At 39.5% G+C, this 19,126-nt stretch overlaps 1 protein-coding gene and 1 non-coding gene across 2 annotated transcripts; both read right to left on the bottom strand.

Annotated features, from left to right (window-relative positions):
• Positions 1–994: 994 nt before the first annotated feature.
• LOC131475078 (transportin-2-like) lies at positions 995–19,039 on the bottom strand. Its single transcript, XM_058652919.1, has 25 exons — positions 18,924–19,039; positions 17,372–17,471; positions 16,212–16,287; positions 15,657–15,806; positions 15,332–15,438; positions 14,256–14,389; positions 13,652–13,733; positions 13,422–13,544; positions 13,054–13,172; positions 12,740–12,800; positions 12,104–12,275; positions 11,514–11,666; positions 10,771–10,996; positions 10,407–10,578; positions 9,588–9,674; positions 9,216–9,323; positions 8,983–9,141; positions 8,570–8,657; positions 6,679–6,777; positions 5,852–5,947; positions 5,686–5,761; positions 5,271–5,370; positions 5,114–5,188; positions 4,434–4,583; positions 995–3,680 (listed from the first exon to the last, which is right to left on the bottom strand). Exons 2-24 carry the CDS (start codon positions 17,468–17,470, stop codon positions 4,476–4,478), a joined length of 2,670 nt encoding a protein of 889 aa, XP_058508902.1. The 5' UTR covers position 17,471; positions 18,924–19,039; the 3' UTR covers positions 995–3,680; positions 4,434–4,475.
• LOC131442891 (small nucleolar RNA SNORD41) lies at positions 17,613–17,683 on the bottom strand. Its single transcript, XR_009233433.1, has one exon. It is a non-coding gene; the product is annotated as a small nucleolar RNA SNORD41 (small nucleolar RNA).
• Positions 19,040–19,126: the final 87 nt, after the last annotated feature.

Genomic DNA, 19,126 nt, shown 5'->3' with positions numbered 1-19,126 from the left:
GTAACTTTCACTGTTCAGAAATTACACTGTAGTAAGTCATCCCGAACTAATCATTTAAACTAATAAACTAAATTAACTCAATACCGGCTCTTACAGTCAGGATCAGCTGACCGGAGTGATCAGGAAGGTGTGTGAAGATGCACAAGCTGACATTCAATCCTAATATGTACAGGCAAGCCAGTGGAGTTTAGCTAAATGGGGGGAATGTGCTCATATTTACGAGTGCCAGTTAGTGATAAAGAACAATCATTTGGCCAAATTGCACAAGTGTGGAACATTGACCTGCCATGATGTTCAAACCAAGCATCACAGAGGGGAAGAAAAGTGATCGGATTATTCACTTGACATTTTGCACATGACGGGCTACAGCAACAGAGGACCTTCCTGGGTGCCACTGCTGCCATTTAATAAGGTGTTCTGCGTACCTAATAAAGTGGCTAGTAAACCACAGACTGAAGTACAATAGCAGAGCATGAGATTAACACAGGGAAAGAAAACATCAGAGTATGTTATGTCTGAACAAGTGGAGACTCAAGGTCCAACTCGTCTCAAAGCAAAACAGTGACACACCCTGCTGTAAACACAAAACATTCAAGAATCTAGAACATCCCAAAATTCCCTGGATTAACACAATACATTAAGCCCCACTCACCAAGCAGAAAAAACATTCAACAGAAGTAGTCGCCAAGGATAGTCATCCAAGCCTCGGTCTGGTGATTCTCTCGAACTTTAGCACCACGGTAGGATGAACAATGTCAGGTGAAAAACTGTTGATAATGAAGTTATGAATTAAACTCCTAAAAAGACGCCCCATCCTTCACCTGCATGTAGACACCGTCAAACCTCAATGAGCTGCATTAAATGAAATGCAAAAGTGAGTGGTACATGTTCCGTCTCAAATGAATTAGGTTTTAATACACAAGTCTCAATAAAACCTTTGAGTATATTGACAATTAAATTCTTTTTTTAAAAAATAACTCAGTGGCTCAAGGCATAATAGAAAATGTTTATTTTTGCCCTATTCACAAAAATTAAATATAGGGATGTTTGACTGGCACCACAGTTCATCAAAAAAAAAAAAAAAAAAGGTACTACATCAAAATCAATTGCCAGCCTTGTTAAGAGATTGAAACAAGTAAATTGTTTTCCACATTCTTCCCCCAAGTATGCAACCAACAACCTCCCTTCAGTCCAACCACATCAAATTTGATATAATCAAATGGTCCGCTATAAAACAACGAAAACAAAATTCTTTAAATAAAAAGAACAAAACAAAAAAAACTTTTAAAGTCCAAAACAATTTGTGCACTGAAGCACATAATAAAAAAACCAAAATAAATAAATAAAACTTGACCATGCGCATGGAAATAATAAAAAAACAAATTTAAAAGTCATTGTGGACAATGCACATTTTAATTGACTTCCGTTAACAGCCTAGTGTTTAACATGGTGAAGAGTGGCAAAAACTTTTTTTTTCTTTTTAAATCAATACTTCGTGACACAGGAACATCATTCCCCTGAAGCATTCTTGAAATTAATGCTTCAATCAATCCCCCTTATCGCATTGCAACTCTCAACTTCCAGTTAAACCTGAAGATGATGCTGTACATATTCAGCCTGTGGGACATTCCAGCTTTAAAAAAAAAAAAAACACTATAAAAAAGGTCAGGAATACAAATTCTGCCAATGGTGCTTCACATTTGGTTTCTGGCAAAATCTACATTGATGCTGAATATATACATATATAACAGATGTGAGCCAATGTTTTGTTTTGGGTTATTTTTTTTTTTTTTTAAAAGAGGATAGATTAATATAGACTTGATATTTTCCTAACTTTCAAGTCCTTTAGACTTCATCCTGCATCTGCAAGATTGCCATTAGGTGGCAGGTCAACGTTGACTTTTAACTGGCCACATAAACCCAAGTATGAGTGGGGCTGGTGCCACGCACACACACCGTTTTAGTAAAACACCAAGAGGCCAACAGCCATACGCACTTTTACAACGCGTCCACTGTGGACAATGACTAAAAAAATAAAGCTGGATGAAGACCATCATTCTCTCACACGAGCTCACTGCCATCAGGGGAGATGTCTTAAGACTTATAAGTTGAACTACCTTCTTTTTGTAGCAGCAGACTGTGTTGCCATTGGCAAACCTGCATAAGGTTACTACCTCCAAAGAGAACAGGTGGGCTAAAAAAAAAACAAAAAAGAAACTAAGGACTCACTAAAAAGCATGCAATGTAAATGCCGGCTTGGCTGTCTTTTGGATGTCTCAAACAGGTATTACTCAATGAATAGTTATGATAAAAACAGGGACATCCTCAAGCAGTAATAAATCCAAAGTACTATAGATAAGATGTACCCCCCCAAACTCCTATTCAATCCATTTTATTAGGCGCTACATCACATTCCTACGTTTTGGCTCAAGTCTCACCTGGTCATTTTACCATCGCTTAATATTATCATTACACTTGCATTGGCAAGTCATTAACAGTCGTAAAATCACTTATCAAAGAAATAGATCTCAAAATCAGCATATCATTACGCCCAACACTGGGAAATCAAAAAAGGAAAAGTGCATTTGTATCAGTATTTCACTCTCAAATATGTCTTATCGCTCTTATTAAGTCTGTTAAGTATGACGTAGCAGCAGCAACAGCAATAAGGATTTTCAACCTTTACAGACAGTAATATTACTAATGCTGCAACAACAAACTTTTCAAACCATGTACCATGGGCCTTATTTCTATGTTGCCGCACCTTACGTGGCTTGGCAGAGCCTGCATTTACATATAGGGGTCATGAATTACCGATATAAAAAAGGTGGACAAGAGAACTACTGACAAGAACGCCCCGATTACAGCATCTTCCCTTCTCTGGTGTCGGTGCAACAAAGAGGAAAAAACACTGGCATTCACTCAAACTTGCATCACTTGGGACAAATGTCAAGCAAAAAATAATTTGCTGGTAAAACCTTGGAGGGCAAACCTATTGCATCTTTTAAGCCTCAAATGAGGGAGAAATCTAATCCAAAAGAAAGCAATCAAGGAGGGGGAAGTAAAATCAGCTGAATGTACACCTGAAAAGAGAATAAGACCCATGACAATGCACCCCCTCAATGGTTTATGCTATTTTGCCATAAAAGGGGACAAAATGTGCACATTTCCTGCATTATTACATAGTAAAAGCATGTTTTTTGGTTTAATCTCTGGCACAGTCCTGTTAAAAAGCAGTTACATCTGTGAGTTTCTACCGACTATGTGCATTGTGGTACTAAGGACTGTGGAACCCCCATGGTGGTTCAGATAAATCCTTATTATGTACTTATCTACCACCGCCTCCCAGCTGTCATCTACCTCAACAATATAATCAAACGGAGGCTGGAAAGGTCAAAGCCAGACCCTATTTGCCTTCACCCATCTAGGATCCCTGCAGTGATGTTGGTGAAAGTCACTTTTGAGTGTGTTTGGATTTAGTGAAGCGTTTAATCCAAGAGGTATATGTATATCCCCAGTTTGCCCACCCACACCCACCACCCTCCCTCAGAGAAACACATGGTAAAGGGGAAAGGTGGGTCATCCACTGGTTAGAGGGTCAGTCACATCCCTCCAGCTCTCGTTCCTCCCCACGATCTCAGCAGTGCCATGACTTCCCAGTTAGCCTCCTTTACAGTAACCTAAGAAATAGAAATGGGTTAATAAATATATATTTCAAATTTAAAGAAAAGGTGCAACTTGGAACATTCTGCCTCACAAGTTACCAGGAAACAGTGACATCACACTGTTTCTCTATAGGTTCATAATGGGCTTTTGGAAAAAAATAAATAAATCTCTGACACCGTAAAGAAATATGCTGCGTTCAAATGGGTACATCGATTTCCAGCAATATTCACAACTCGGTAGAGCTAAAGGCAACAACTTTCTCCAGCTTAACTTCTGAAGAAAGATTGTTCTTACAGCTGAAAGGCCTCAGGCGAGGAGAGGGATAAGACCAGGGTAATAATGACCTAACATTTCCGCAATGGAAAACTAAGAGCCGAGAAAGGGCCGCAAAATGACTGAGCTAGCCTTGTTAATAAAGTTGAAGTATACAAATTATGATAGATGTCTGGTTCTCATTGATGACCTGCTAGAATAGGCATGGTAGCTACTGCGTTAGCAGTCACCATCACGTTTGTTCTTATATGCATGCTCAACTGTAACATCTAGTTTAAATATTGCATATCAGAGCTTTAAGCAACGTTTAAAAAGGATGCAGTGGTGTGTGTGTGTGTGTGTAAAGTGAGATTCTGGATCAGAAAATGTATTTGGGAACAAAATGTATCATTGTTAATCAATGAGCTGGGGTTTTCATCATTTCCAGAAGGACGGGTGTATGTGAAGGGTGGTGTGTATGCATGTCGTTATGAAGAGATGTGTGACGGACATACCTAACAAGCCCGTGTCCTGTTTGGACCAAGGAGAAAATTGGGTTAGACTCCATAGCAGGCAGACAGGCGCTCTTTCAAAATGGGAGGGAACTGCTCAGAAAACTGCTGCCAGTTTTCCTCTCCAACCTGGTCTTTGAAGCCATGAAGGATCTTGGAGGGAGAAAAAAAAAAAGTGTGGATATAGATTAAGCACCAAAGAAATACTGTGATAATAGTATTGTGTTCACACTAACTCAGCCTTGGAAATTAAACATGATTGAAACTATGACTGGATTGAAAAATCAATTGGCTAGACATGACCATTGCAACATAGAGCAGCCAAACCAGTGTTAACTCCATGCCTTGAATTGTAGTTCATTCTAGTTTCTTGTTATTGAACAGGAGGTGAACAAACGTCAAAAATATTCTAAACACTGAAAACCCTGCTTAATCTACTTGCATGAGTGATAACTAATTGTCACTTTCAATGACTTGAATGTGAAAATCTTTTCTGCAAATTCTTGCCACAATTCTCAGATTCAAAAATCATCCACACAATATAAATCAGATTTCGAATGTCTGTTAGGTGATCATCACAGAATGTGGCAAGTCAGCAGAAGACAGTTTCATGACAAAATGGTGCCCATACTTACGTATTGGCATCTAAAAAAAGTTTTAGATTATTTCGATGAAGCACCTACCTTATAAAACATGTCTCTCAAATCGTCTTTTGGGTTGACCCATGAAGCCACGGCATCACAGAAGAAAATAAAATCCTGGATAGATAAAGTGTGTTATTTCCTTACACAGAATTCTGTAATCTCTGAAGCCAAAACAGCTGTAACCACATCGGCTCACCTGTACTACTCCTCCAGGGTTGACGCCGATCATTACACAAATTCCCCGAAAGGCTGAGTCCTTCTCCTCATTATCTCTGATGTTTCTCAATGATGAGCACCTTAAAAAGGGAACAATATGGAAATAATTATGTGTACGCAGTGATAGAAGTGAGGGCTTTTTAAATTGTCAGCTATTTTGATAATTGGTTGGAGAGTTTTTGAAAGAATAAAACAAGCTTCTTAAATGTGAATGTTTTTGCTCCATGACAAAGAAACCATTAAACTGAATAATTTTATGAACAAAACAAGACATTTGAGATTTCCAGGTTTGAAAAACATTGATACGGACCGAATGATTACTCGATCGATTATGAAAACAATCATTAGTTGCAGCCCTATAAAATATTATGTAGAAATTTACACATGTGACTCACCATGGTCTGATGAATTGCTGCAGCTGTGGTGCTACTTCCTGAGGACAGATGTAACCCAACCGGCCAATTGTAATTGCTGCACATGTGAAAAAAAACAAAGAAATAAATCAGTAATTCCCAGATAATATCTCAACCATACCATGCAAAGTCTTGGGAGTTTTTGTACCTGTGTTTTCCAACAGGGTCTTGGGCGTGTTGGGTCTGTTTATGATTTCTACTAGATGAGGCAGGACCATGCCCACATAAGACTGCATCTCTGCACCTATTTGACACATGCAGTGGGAAGAGCACATCATCCTAATGAGTGGACACACACTTCTGCACTCTCACACTCTCTCACACACACACACACACACACACAGAAGCTGCTCAGTCCGGAGTGTCATAATGTATTATCAACTGTCATTGTGGTTCCATTGCTTTGCTTTTGCTTGCACTATTTGGAAAAATAAAAAAAAATGCTAAACAATTCAAACTGCAGCAAAAGCAGCAGCCAATATAATCACAGTATAGGCTACGACTCAGATTTTAGCAGGTAAGTTTAATCAAAACAAAGCAGTTAATCAAGTTAAAAACCTGGGACTCCATATATCATTTAAGTGACAGCATTGGTACTGTGTCAGTTACTTAAGCTATGATACAACATTAGCCTGAATACAGTTCAGTCAGTTGTAGTTTATGCCTTTACATGTTCAATGTAACAATGCAATAAGTTATAAAAATGACCACGATCTCATGATGAGAAGGAAACAAGTGGAACTACCGATTTCACCGATAATGGTGAAGTTTTGCAATTAAAACTTTGACTATGCTGGCAGACTCCGTTTAGGTTTCCAGTTTGTGTTTTTTTTTTTAAGCTTATGTGACATCTGGATCAGAAAATAATAGGAACAAAAGGTATCATTGTTTGTCAATGAGCTGGGTGTTTCATCATATCCAGGAAATGGGGAGAGAAAATTTGAACTATCATCCAACTGCGACCTGCTTCCTTACCCATTTGCATGGCTATCTCCCCGATGGCCCAGGTGGCGTTGTTGCATACGGAGATAAATTCTGGGTTCAGGTTGAGCCCCAAGATGGGCATGAACTCAGCTGGAGGAAGAGTATGAAAACACACCGGTTAAAATTCAATCACTTAATTCTTTACAAATTGCAAGTCTATCACTTAAGACATGGTATATCGACTACAAGGGGTAAATTTTGTGTGTGCGCATCTGTGTTTTTTTTTCCCCTCATTCACAATTTATCAACCAAGTGGCCATAAAGACTGTTGTGGAGTATGAATGGCATTAAAATACTTCCTGGATGCATCTCCTACCTGGTTAGCAAAGGCACACCTGCATAAGTGTTCATGTATGTGTAAGGGATGTCACGATTACTTGATTTCACAATTAATCGCAGTATTAAACGCTTGTGTATATTAATCGCAACGTTTCCTCAATATCGTCAGAAAAGATTATGCTGGAAGCCTGGAACCACATAGGTAGTTCAGCACAACTCAAAACGGAACGAAAACAAAGTTACACAACAATTGCGTGTTACCGCTTGCGCTGCTCTGTTTTTGTTCTGTGCGAGTTGCAGAATGCAGCCGTTCCCGAGAGGAAGAGTTATTCCCTCCAACAAAGCGCGTCAAATCAGCAGTATGGGGGGTTTTACGGCTTCAAAAAAGAATTACCACGGTGTCATTGTGGATTATGGCGCACCAGCCTGCAAATCACGGCACAAAACATTGCTGTGAAAGGAAATACGAGTAATATGCTTCACCATCTGTGGGATAACCACCAGCTCTGTGTGCCAGAGAAAGGGAAATGCACAGTAACTGGGTTAAATAACGTGAATGTTCAACTAATGGAATATTGAATTGGTAGGAAATTAAATGTTAGCGTGTCATTTGCAATTAATTGTGTACGACACGTGTTCGGCTTTCAGCGTAATGTGACGAGTTAAACGGCAGTCACATTATACGTAATGTGATGTCCATTTCATTTATTACAAATGTATTTCTGTCATTGTAATTTAAACATGAAATAAGCAAACCACAATAATAGATACATTTTAAATCTGGCCACATACAAATAGATAAATTATTAAAACAATTAAAATTAACATAAACATTTGGTATAGATGACAATTGATAGGGCACCATACCCTGCATGCAGCCTGAACCCACGGAGAGATGCAATAAGTTGGATTAGTCCACCCTTTTTCATCTTTTTCTTGTTCTTAACAGTCTTATGTGGATTTTCTATTTAAGTGGTTTGTAATTACATTACATTACATTACTAAGGCTAGAGTTGACTTATTCCACTTTTGATTGTTCTATACCAAATACAAATGTGATACATGTTCTCAGATTGCCAATTTAGAATGGAAAGAATTTGTGATGTCTGGATCAGAAAACAATAGGAACAACAAGTATCATTGTGAATCAATGAGCTGGGTGTTTCATCATATCCAGAAAATGGGCGGTTGTTAAAATTGGCCACATACAAATAGATAAATTATTAAAACGATTAAAACTAACTTAAACATTGGGTATAGATGACAATTGATGACTTAAATAAATTAAACATTTCCCCTGTTCCTACATAATAGTTTAGTGTATTTGCTGTATATTTTGTTATTTTGGCATCAAAACATAAATAAATGAAACTTTAAGACCTATAAGCAGTGTTCATGTGATTTTACACATTCAGTGTTGTGAAATCAATTAACGCATTATAATCGTAATATCGTGATTAATTCTCTGACAATAATCGTACCAAGAAAAAAAATAAATTGCGACATCCCTATATGTGTGTTATCCAACTAAATAGAGGAGACCAAACAGCCAGATAGAAGAAGGCATATTATTTTAGTCAGCTTTCTGGTACAGCACACTCACCAATACAAGGCTTCACATGAATAAAGCAGGCCTTGGTTAGATCACCCAACAGAGCAAAAGAGCTTTGCCTCACTTCAGGCATTGTGTCCTGCAAGAAAAACGAAACTTGTTATAACTGGAATTTCTCATGCATCTTATATTGTGATAATGACATAACTGGTTTCTCATAAACTTATAGCATGAACAAAAAACTCAGACATTGTACAGTAGCATTTTCTTTAATGCATGGAGCCGAGATACAGCGGTGCTATTTCACAGATGCGTCGATCGCAACGCTCAACGAAACCAAAACAGAAGTCACGGCCTCACAGGTGAAAGAGTGTAAGATAGAAACCTTAACATTCCCACCCCTACTGTCTTGTGGTTATAATTGCACAAATTCACACTGTGTGCATCTCTACTACTCTACATACCTGCATGCACTGGAAAAGCAGGGTCATGATGTTGGAACGGGCGACTAGCTGCTCCACATTAGACCCCAAACCTTCGGCCAGGCCGCTCAGCAGATCCAGAGCCACAATCATAAAATCCTTGTCAGGAGCCTCATACTGGTCTGATTGCTGGTTATACATCTGTGAAAAGAAATGTAAAAATAAATTCCCAACACACTTATTCGTTGAGGGTGTGAATGTGTGCCTTTTCTTACCATAGCCTGAGCTAATGTCTTCTGGACCAGTGTGACACAACGCTGATAAACAGGCTCACAGTAAGGCAAAAAGCCACTCTGCAGAGCGGTGGCTACCGATGACAGACACTGCAAGACAACACATGGGTATCTTATCAATACAGGAATGCAGAATTTGCTGACTGGGTTCCAACAAATGACATAATAGCACCCTTGATGGCAAATATGACCACATTAAGACTTGATATTGGCTATCATTGAGTGATTCACATTCTGATGAACAATTGTGGTCTAATTTTTCAGGATGGATGTGAATACCACGCCTAAATGGAGACTTGCACAATAGGACAATGACAATAAAAAAACAGCAGTAGAGCATGTACAACATCTTACCTCTAGTAGCGGGAAAAGATCCTTGTCTTCATCCTTCAGCTCATTCCATTTGGCAATTAGAGGGGGCATCAACTTCTGAATGTACTCCTGAGAAATGACATAAACGAATAAGATCACAGGGGCAAATTCTTCAACAAAGGCACTATGGTACATCAGGACTAAAGACTGGCCCTGATCTGCCCACAAGAATCCCCATGTCATCCATAATATCATCAAATTAATGTTTTTTTTCATCTCCACAAATCTAAACTGCAAACGAAAATGATAGTGATGTAAATATTATCACCATACTAATGGCAAAGGAAGTACATTCCCAATAAATGTTGACCTATTTCTTTAAAGTAAGACCTCTGTGTAGAATAGTTCCATCTAGAGGTGAAGTTGCATATTGCAACCAACTGAATATCTTTGCCTCACTCTCCCATCTTGTGAGCATGTCAGAATTTTTGACCTCTCCCATGACATGCTGATGTTGATCAAGAAAGACAAAAATATCATGTAGTCTCTAAACAAAAGGTGACCTTCAGGTAACAAACACACTGCTCTCAGCTAGTGTTTGATTTGTTGTTAGTGTACAAACGTGGTGGTGCAACACTCCAGAGTTCATGAAAGAGGACATTTAAGATTTCTAACAGTTCTCTTGACTGTAAGCACCAAAATCCTACAATGTTTAATTTAAACTCACTATTAACCTTTAATCGTGAGTTGATTTTATTTATTTCCAAACAAACCATTAAACCCTTTTAAAAACATAAGTAAATAAACACTTTGATGTGCACATTCTTTTTCAAAAATATATTAAAATTTACAAGCACTTACAGGCTGATTAAGGTGGTGACCCACTGAATCTGCAAGAGTTCCTATGGCATCATAGAGAATGAGGAGATTTTTGTGCTGGTATTTCCCAAAGGCAAAGACCAGCGTGTCCAGGATGAAGCTCAGGTATGGAACCAGCTCTGTGCATGCCTCCTCTTCTAATGTGGCAAATGCACTAAGATAAAGATCAAGAAGGAAAATTCAATCAACATGTAATGTACACATTTTACTGTCTAGACGTAATGAATAGAGGAGGTAGATCAGATATCAATATGGGAACAACGTGTATCATTGTTTATCAATGAGCTGGGATTTTCATCATATCCACATATGAAAGTAAGAGGAAGAAAAGTATGACACTGCTCACCTGCAGGCAGCCTCTTGCACTCTTTTGTTGCTGTCCAGGATGCGTTTCAGAAGCTCCGTCATTAGCGGTTTGAGGCAGGAGTCAGGGGGCTGGGACACCACCCAATGTGCGTACCGACTCAGGGTCCAACAGGCAATGGAGCGTACAAGAGCCTTCTTGTCGCAAAGACACTGGATGAGATGGGGCATCAACTCCGGTAGGTAGGGCACCATACCCTGCATGCAGCCTGAACCCACGGAGAGATGCAATAAGTTAGATTAGTCCACCAATTTTCATCTTTTTCTTAACAGTCTTATCTGGATTTTCTATTCAAGTTGTTTGTAATTACATTACATTACTAAAGGCTAGAGTTGACTTATTCCACTTTTGATTGTTCTATACCAAATACAAATGTTCTCAGATTGCCAATTTAGAATGGAAAGAGTTTGTGATGTCTGGATCAGAAAACAATAGGAACAAAAAGTATCATTGTGAATCAATGAGCTGGGTGTTTCATCATATCCAGAAAATGGGCGGTTGTTTTTGTTAATATATTGATGGTGTAATGGGAGCGAAGCTCAGTAGTGCTTTCCCTAAAACCAAGCATTAAGCCTAAAAACACCATTTCAAATTGTGAAAATATACTGCTGGCTAAACCCATCATTTTGAGCCATAAGTTGTCTTCACAACTACAGGAAGATCTGCACACGCTTCTGGTGGCACATCCGTATTTTCTGTGAGAACCATTATCCACCAAGCCTTACCCTCAGCTATGGCCCCCAACACCAGGATGCCAGACTCCTTGATGACCCACTCAGGGCTGAAGAGCAGTTCTTTCAGAAGTGGGAGGAGGTGTGGGAGCAGATCGTCACGGAACACATTAGCCAACACATCCAGGGCTGCTGCTGAGCACTTTCCTACATAAAAAAAAACAAACATGACACTTTGAAGGTGGCCTGAAAAGAAACATTGTACTTGCTTCTGGAAAAATATCTGGGTGTCAAAACTATGCAATATTCCTAAGACTTTTAAGGAAAATTAGTTTTGAAATACCAGGGGTAAGAGCTTATGGGATGTCTGGATCAGAAAACAATAGGAACAAAAAGTATCATTGTAAATCAATGAGCTGGGTGTTTCATCATATCCAGAAAATGGGGAGTTGTTTGTTTGTTTATTTAGTTAATATATTGATGGAGTAATGCTTTCCAGCAGTGCAGTCATTTTCAAAATAACATCCGAGTGAGAATACAGGAGAAAATCAGGTGATCCACAAAGGATACAAAATTAATTTTGTCTCAAGGCTTGTGCAGTGTGTTATCTCATGCATTTCTGATCGCATTTGTCCTCCACTTACGCAGGTTCCAGTCTGACAGAGTGTCATCGTCATCATCGTCGTCATCTTCAATGTCTTCACCGTCCTCACCCTCTCCTCCTCCATGCTGCAAGGTGACAGTGCGGGACTTGTGGAAACGGGGTTTGATGTCCTGATCGCTGTCTGGTACTGCCTCATCCTCCTCCACATCACCCTGGACACACACACTTGAATTATTTTTCTATACCAAATAAAATGTGATACATGTTCTCAGAGAGTATCAATTCAGAATATAGAGTGTGTGATGTCTGGATCAGAAAACAATAGGAACAAAAAGTATCATTGTAAATCAATGAGCTGGGTGTTTCATCATATCCAGGAAATGGGAGGTTGTTTTTATTGTTTATTTAGTTAATATATTGATGGTTTAATATGGGTAATGCTTTCCGTAAGACCAAGAATTAACCCTTAAAACACCATTACAAATTGTGGAAATCACCTTAATTGCTGTCTAAACCCATGATTTAGAGCCATAATTTGTCATACAGTACGACCATTTAATTTAAATCAGGATTCATTTAGAATAATAGGGACAATTTCCAGTCAGTGTTTCCGTAAGGGCCTTTTACAGTTTGAGAAAGTATTGTATAAAGAAAAGAGAACAAGATGAAAGCTCACCTTCAACAGTATGATGTCTATCTCCGAGTACTTCATCCCATTTACCAAGATTGGTATCAGTCTGAATTATAAGGATAGGGAAAAGAAAAATTATTCATTTGGTCACAGCTGTTGATAAATGTATATGTAGGTAGGTAAAAGGCGGCCGTTTGGCAGGTAATATCAAAACCAAATCTTGTTCTTGTTTGCAAACTTAAAATAAATCTACAAGATCAACAGAGATCTCATCACATATGATAAATGGAAAGATGTCTGACCTGAAAGTTTGTGTCACACATGTACCTACTACACATAACAATTAATGAGCTACTCACTGCACTAAGTGTCCAGACAGCATCTCCTGACAGATGGGCTGCTCTGCTAGAGTCAACCAGAACTCACAGGCTTCAAGAGACACATTTTCATCTGGATCCTGCGTCCGCTGCAACATGTACTGCAAGAGAGATGACAACACTTGTGTGTTAAAAAAAAAAAAAATAAAAAAAAAAAAAGGGAGGAAAATACGAGCACGGTGTGCATCAATTAAAAAAAAAATATATACATCGGGATCAGAAAATTTAGGAACAAAATGTATCATTGTAAATCAATGAGCTGGGTTTCTCATCATGTCCAGATGCAAAAGACAAACTATATGGACATTTAAAAACATCCACAGCTGAGTAGGAAGCTATCCACCCCTTACCTGGATGATACTGTGCATATGGGGGATGAGGCGGTCGATGCGGACCTCCAATAACATGACCAAGGCTCGGCACACATTTTTTCGCACCTCGGGGTCCTCGTCTGCTGCCAGCACAAATAAGCTCTAGAAGTAGAGGGGAGTAAACAAGATGTTAAAACTTTGATGGAAAAGGAAAATATAAAAAATCAAATAAAAAGTGTGATCCATCACATTGTTCAAACACAGCTCACCTCTATGAAAGGATCAATGTTGTCCATAAGGGCCTGAGCTCTGCCAATGATGAACTGGTTCACACAGGCAATTGCATGGGACCTGTGAGGATGACATGGAAAGTTATCAAGCCACTGGAAAGCATGTTGACAGAGTTAAGCACAGAAGAGGTGATTTAAGTGTTTGTCATGCTAAAACGCATTGAATAGCGTCAAGCCGCTGAAATTTTTAAAAATACCGTGCTTTAATTTTTGGTCATTTGAGAAAAATAACGGTTGATTTGACTGACACCAAATTTTAAAAATACATGTTTGTCTGACTTTCTGACTCTTTATGTAAAAATCTTTCAGCCACATCTTTCCATACATGATTTGTGTGTTGGCCCTAATGACAAAGTGAGTCTAAGGGACTATTATAAGCCTTTTTGTGAAACATTAAACTTAAAGTGCACCCGATACGGCAATTAAGACAACTCTTTCCTTGTATTTCAGAGAGTGTTATTGGACTATCTGGATCAGACGATATGAATACAAACACCTTCACTTTAAGTGAGGTATCAGTATGCAACACACCCAGGTGCTTGTGACAGACGCACTCTAAAATGGCTCCTGCTCTCTCCTGTACCTGATCTTAGGGCTGCAGTGCTTGAAGAATTGCAGGAATTTAGGTATCATAATGTTCAGGGGCCTGTCCAGAGCGTCGCTGTCCAACAGCTCCGACGAGTCTTCGCAGATCTTCTGCAGTGCTCCAAACGAGCCCTGAGACACGGACATACACAGAGAGGCTGTCAAATCAAAAGCACACATACAGGGACACACAGGAGAGAATGAGACTGCATCAGAAAATACAACAAGACCACAAGGACCAGAGTATATTGGAGTACACAAATCACCTTTCAGCAGAATGGTGAATCATTTCAGTCACAAAAGTACAAACTCTTCCTATAAAGTCATAGCCTTCTTTGGATGGATATTTTTATTAATCTATTAATCAACCAATTCAAAACTTTGTTATTATTATGAATTAATGCTCTATTTGGCATATACAGGTGATAAATTTCAGTTTTGCCATTATTGTACAAATGAACAAGGTTTCAGCAGCTGCCAGATGAATAACTACGAAACACACTCATCTCTAACATTCAGATATGCCAGTTTAGGCTTGTGTGTCAATGTATCTCTTGTATCCTATTTGGTTGAAACACCATGTCAACTTTATATCATAAGATGCTCAGGGTGAATGCTCCCAAGTGTTGTTAGGATACGATAACATAGTCTGAATGTGATGTGTTTAACACGTAAAAATCACACAAACAAAAAGGTTCCCCTGGTTTGTCGATATTTAAAAAAAAACAAAAAAAAAAAACAAAACATAACTTAATACAACCAAAAAATACACAAAATACAGATGCATGCTTTTTTACTTGCTTTCTGATGAAATGTCTAGTGTATGTCTGCGAAGGCGTTTATATGTACTTTGAGTTTGGGGACCTATATGATAAATTAAAATCTTTTTGGCCAATTAGAAAACTGTAGTGGAAAAATACTAATATGGCAGTCCACCACAGGCAAAATAATGGGAAACAATGAAGAGTTAAAAAATCCCAACAGAATTGAGTAAGTAAATGCAGTGCTTTACTGAAAGTACCCTGTATTCCATAGCATAAAAATAATTAAGATCAGACTGTGGCAAGTGCACACCTCGCAAGTGTTGTAGTCTTCCGAGTTGAGCAAGTTGCAGAGCTGTGGCAGTAGTTCAGGCCACGTCTGTAGCTCTCCTTTGGAGGCAATAGTGGTGATGAGGATGCCTAGAGGTTAAAGAGAGGTAGAGGGAGAAAACAATTGAGACTGGACCAAGTTCCTTAATAAAATCTCAAACAATTGCCACAACAGCAGCTCTGGATCAGACAGTATGAATACAAATACTTCACAGGAACTCAGGATATATAGTTATGCATCATTTCCAGGGTAATGAAGAAAAAAGCCAGTCGTCATGTGGATGGAAATACAAAAAAAGCAGACTCACCAATGGTGGCACGAATGAGTGGTGAGGGGTCACCAATGTGGTTGAGACATTCCTGCTTGATGAATACAGCAACTTCTGGGGGGAAATTCTGGTAGTGGGCTTTAACATTGTTCTTCAAGATGAGACCGCTCAGAGAGCGAGTTGGCTCGTCTGAGTAGATAAAGTAGGAAGGTTGGTCAAGAGAGAAAACAGCCAGTTAAGAACATTTACAGTATCCTGAACAGATGCTTTAATCTTATTTTTGGTTCATTATACCTGCAGTTTACGGTATTTTGGCACATTTCCAAAAACCTAAAAGAATCTCACTGTGTAGAAAAACAGACTATTTTTTGCCTGTAACTACAGACTTTGCTGTAACCAAGAACATTCCTTCACTCTCAATGAAGTCTTGTGCAATTCGGGAGTGCATTCCAAAGTTAAAAACTTGTTTAGGCGTCTTACAGCCAACTAAAATGCACTATTCGCATCTCAGAGAGCTTTTAGTGTTTGAGAATGTTCAATCATCTAGTTGTGTTATACAAGGCTAAAACAGGGAAAACATACAAGGCCACTCACCTTCAGTCTTGAGTCGTGTGAGGACAAAGATGAGATAATTGTTGAAGTCGGGAAACTGATTGAGTTGTTCAAGTTTCTGGCATAGCTATTAAGGATCATTCACTAAGAGCCTCCAAATCACAAAACAACCAGTTGATATTCATATCATGGTGTGTCTGACAATTGTACAATAGCAATAAGAGGAAAAATGTAAAAGCTACTTTTTTTATGTTTCCAAAAGTTTTTTGTTTTCTAACCCTTTCCAGCCATTTTATTTATATCCATTCTATAATCAAGTAGTTTTCTTAAAATTCATTCTACTTGGAAATGGGAGGACGCTGCTCATGAAGCAATAATCCCTCCAGTAAGTCAGCTGAAACAGCTTTATTGCAACATGCATCATCCTGTTGCTTAACAACCTAGGAATCTATACAAAGGCCCTGCAGCAGACCATAGGCCACATTACGGATGGCCAAATTCTGCATCTAGTGACGATGGATGTGGTACTTTATATAGCACATTTCTACCCTGGAAGAAAACTCAAAGTGCTTTATACTCCAGTTATGCGATTCACCTACTCGCATTCATACAGTGCATTTGCATTCAGTGCTTTTTCTACCTCACACATCTATCATACCCATTGGTTTGCTGTCAGAACAGTTGTCAAGATGTGTGAGGTTAAGTCTCTTCCCCTGGGACATAAGCATGCAGACGAGCGGAGAGTGGGATGAAATCCCAACCTCCAGAAGACAGTCCAGTCTACCAGTGAGGTACCCAATCTGGGCCCCATAACTCTGGAGACACACCTGGCTTGATCAGCTTGGGCTAATGTCTTGTGATAAAAAAGCCAAAACATTCACTGAAGCTAAGGTATGCAAATGTTGACATGTATCTGACTCTACAGGTGGTCGGGTCGTTAACATCACGTAGCTATTCCCGTCATGGGTTAATGGGCAATGTTCAAGCAACATTTATCTAGTGTCATCTTACTTTTTTGGGTCTGTTCGCAGTGTTGGATTAACTGCTTTATTTCTATAGTTGTCTTGTAGTTCAACTTAAAGGCTACTGGAGAAAACCCCTAAGCATGCATGGATACTCAAATTCCAAACTGACAACATAATCCATTTACAGTTTCACAATTACATTCAGTCACTAGCTTTACATGGGGTATAGCAGGATACTTGTTGGACAGCTCTCTGCGTGACTGTGTTGGGCGACTGTGAGTCTTTGAGCAGTTGGAGGACCTGCTGAAGTCCCTGCTCATCTGGCTGCCACTCCATCCTGAAAAAACACGCACATACACACACACACACACACACACACACACACACACTCTTCATTTAGATCTATACAGTTTACTAGTGTACTGTGGTAATTTATAAATGGAACATATGAAAACTACAATATGTAAGCAAGTGGTCTCTGGATCAGACAGTATGAATACAAAAACCATCAGTGGAAATCAGATGTTTTTTTTCATGCATCACATCCAAAGGCCACATGCACATGTATGGTCAGGAATGTAAACTACGAGGCCAATCAAGTAGGACCGAGGCACACAAGATCTATTGCTCTTTTACAGTGTAAAAGATGTTTAATGCAACATGAATAACACACTCTAAAAATGCAGAAATGGCAGCAATTAACTCTTGTCACAAATCATACCGTGAAATCCATCGCTATAGTTTGTCACCTTTAAAAAGTAGGGAAACGCTGAACACTGCTTTTGGGGTCATAGTGCTAAGACTTGTAGGAAGCCACGAATGGTGTAGGATCAAAGTACAGCGTAAAGTCGAGCGGCAGTGGCTCAAAACGACATTTGAACTTAGGGAAAAAACGCACAAAACGAGGCCCGGGCGACATATTCAAATCGAACTGGCTGCACATTTAACCGACCTCCACTCCCACGCTACCCAGTCCAACGGTGTGAATTGCGCAGATGTTTGCGCCGTCTTAATGGTCGGCGTTCAAAAATGCGTTTTGCGGAAAACACGTGCCCGACACCGGAGGCGGACACGAGGGGTTGTATTCAGTCATGGTACCTCATAGACTGTTTAAAAAAACACGTTTAAAATGGTGGTATTCGCTGTGTGTCGCAGCAGCCCCGTCGCGTCCTTGCCCGGGCACCCTCGTGGTGCTTCGGGTTGGTGTAAAGTTGGATTCGAGTTACAACAGGTTTCGCCACAATGCGGCTACAAGCTAAAAGGCCATGTGGTTTCCTGTTACTCTGTCTAACTACTCTTATTGCTTTACCACTAATATAATGTTGATTAATCTTTATCTCATGGTGACCCCGCACTAGCGATGCTTTTATATATCTAATTGGTTTCTAACCAAAGTTGCCCGTCTTGCTCAGGCCTGGTCGGCCAGGCAGTTTCAGGCAGGGTGTAACCAATGTTCCCGGCACGAAAATAGACGAAATTGCCATTTGCTCTACATATGAAACCCACTGCATACGCATCGTGATAAAGAAACTAAACACGAGCGTAGCGTTTCTGTTAAACGGTTGTTAAAAAACCGGTGTCCAATATTAAACACACCTTGGCGAACACGTTTTGAATGCTAGTGTTAGCGGCTTAATCGTCAAGACCCTTAAGACAATGCTATCGCTGCTAGCCAGGCTAATGTTAGATCGCGGACTTTTACTAACTTTATCAGAATAACGTACCCTGTCGGACAGTCTGATCGACGTAATTTAGCTTTCTAACCGTGAAAACGAACCAATGTACATACAATGTCGAGTTGAAAGGTGGATTTTTCTGGACTGGGCCGCTCTTCTCCCCTTCCTAGCAGCCGTTCCTTTGGTTCAAATGAGCACGCCGACAGGAACTGTCCCACGGCGGCTTCCGTTCAACACCCTTCTCGATAAAAACGCGAGATCTCGTTAACGTTTTCCAGAAAAGTTGAATAATGCTCGTAAATCAATCAAAACAAGA

The sequence above is a fragment of the Solea solea genome, chromosome 16 (assembly GCF_958295425.1).
Source record: "Solea solea chromosome 16, fSolSol10.1, whole genome shotgun sequence".
Taxonomy (NCBI): domain Eukaryota; kingdom Metazoa; phylum Chordata; class Actinopteri; order Pleuronectiformes; family Soleidae; genus Solea; species Solea solea.
Note: the sequence above shows the minus strand (reverse complement) of the source record. Positions and strands in the feature narration are given on the sequence as shown.

Excerpts from the sequence above, each read along its gene's own strand:
- LOC131475078 (XM_058652919.1), bottom strand. The coding sequence starts at position 17,470 with ATGGAGTGGCAGCCAGATGAGCAGGGACTTCAGCAGGTCCTCCAACTG. Across the intron at positions 16,288-17,371 it reads CGCAGAGAGCTGTCCAACAA|AAACTTGAACAACTCAATCA; the intron begins GTATCCTGCTAT and ends TAGCTATGCCAG. Across the intron at positions 13,734-14,255 it reads CACTGCAGCCCTAAGATCAG|GTCCCATGCAATTGCCTGTG; the intron begins GTACAGGAGAGA and ends TCATCCTCACAG.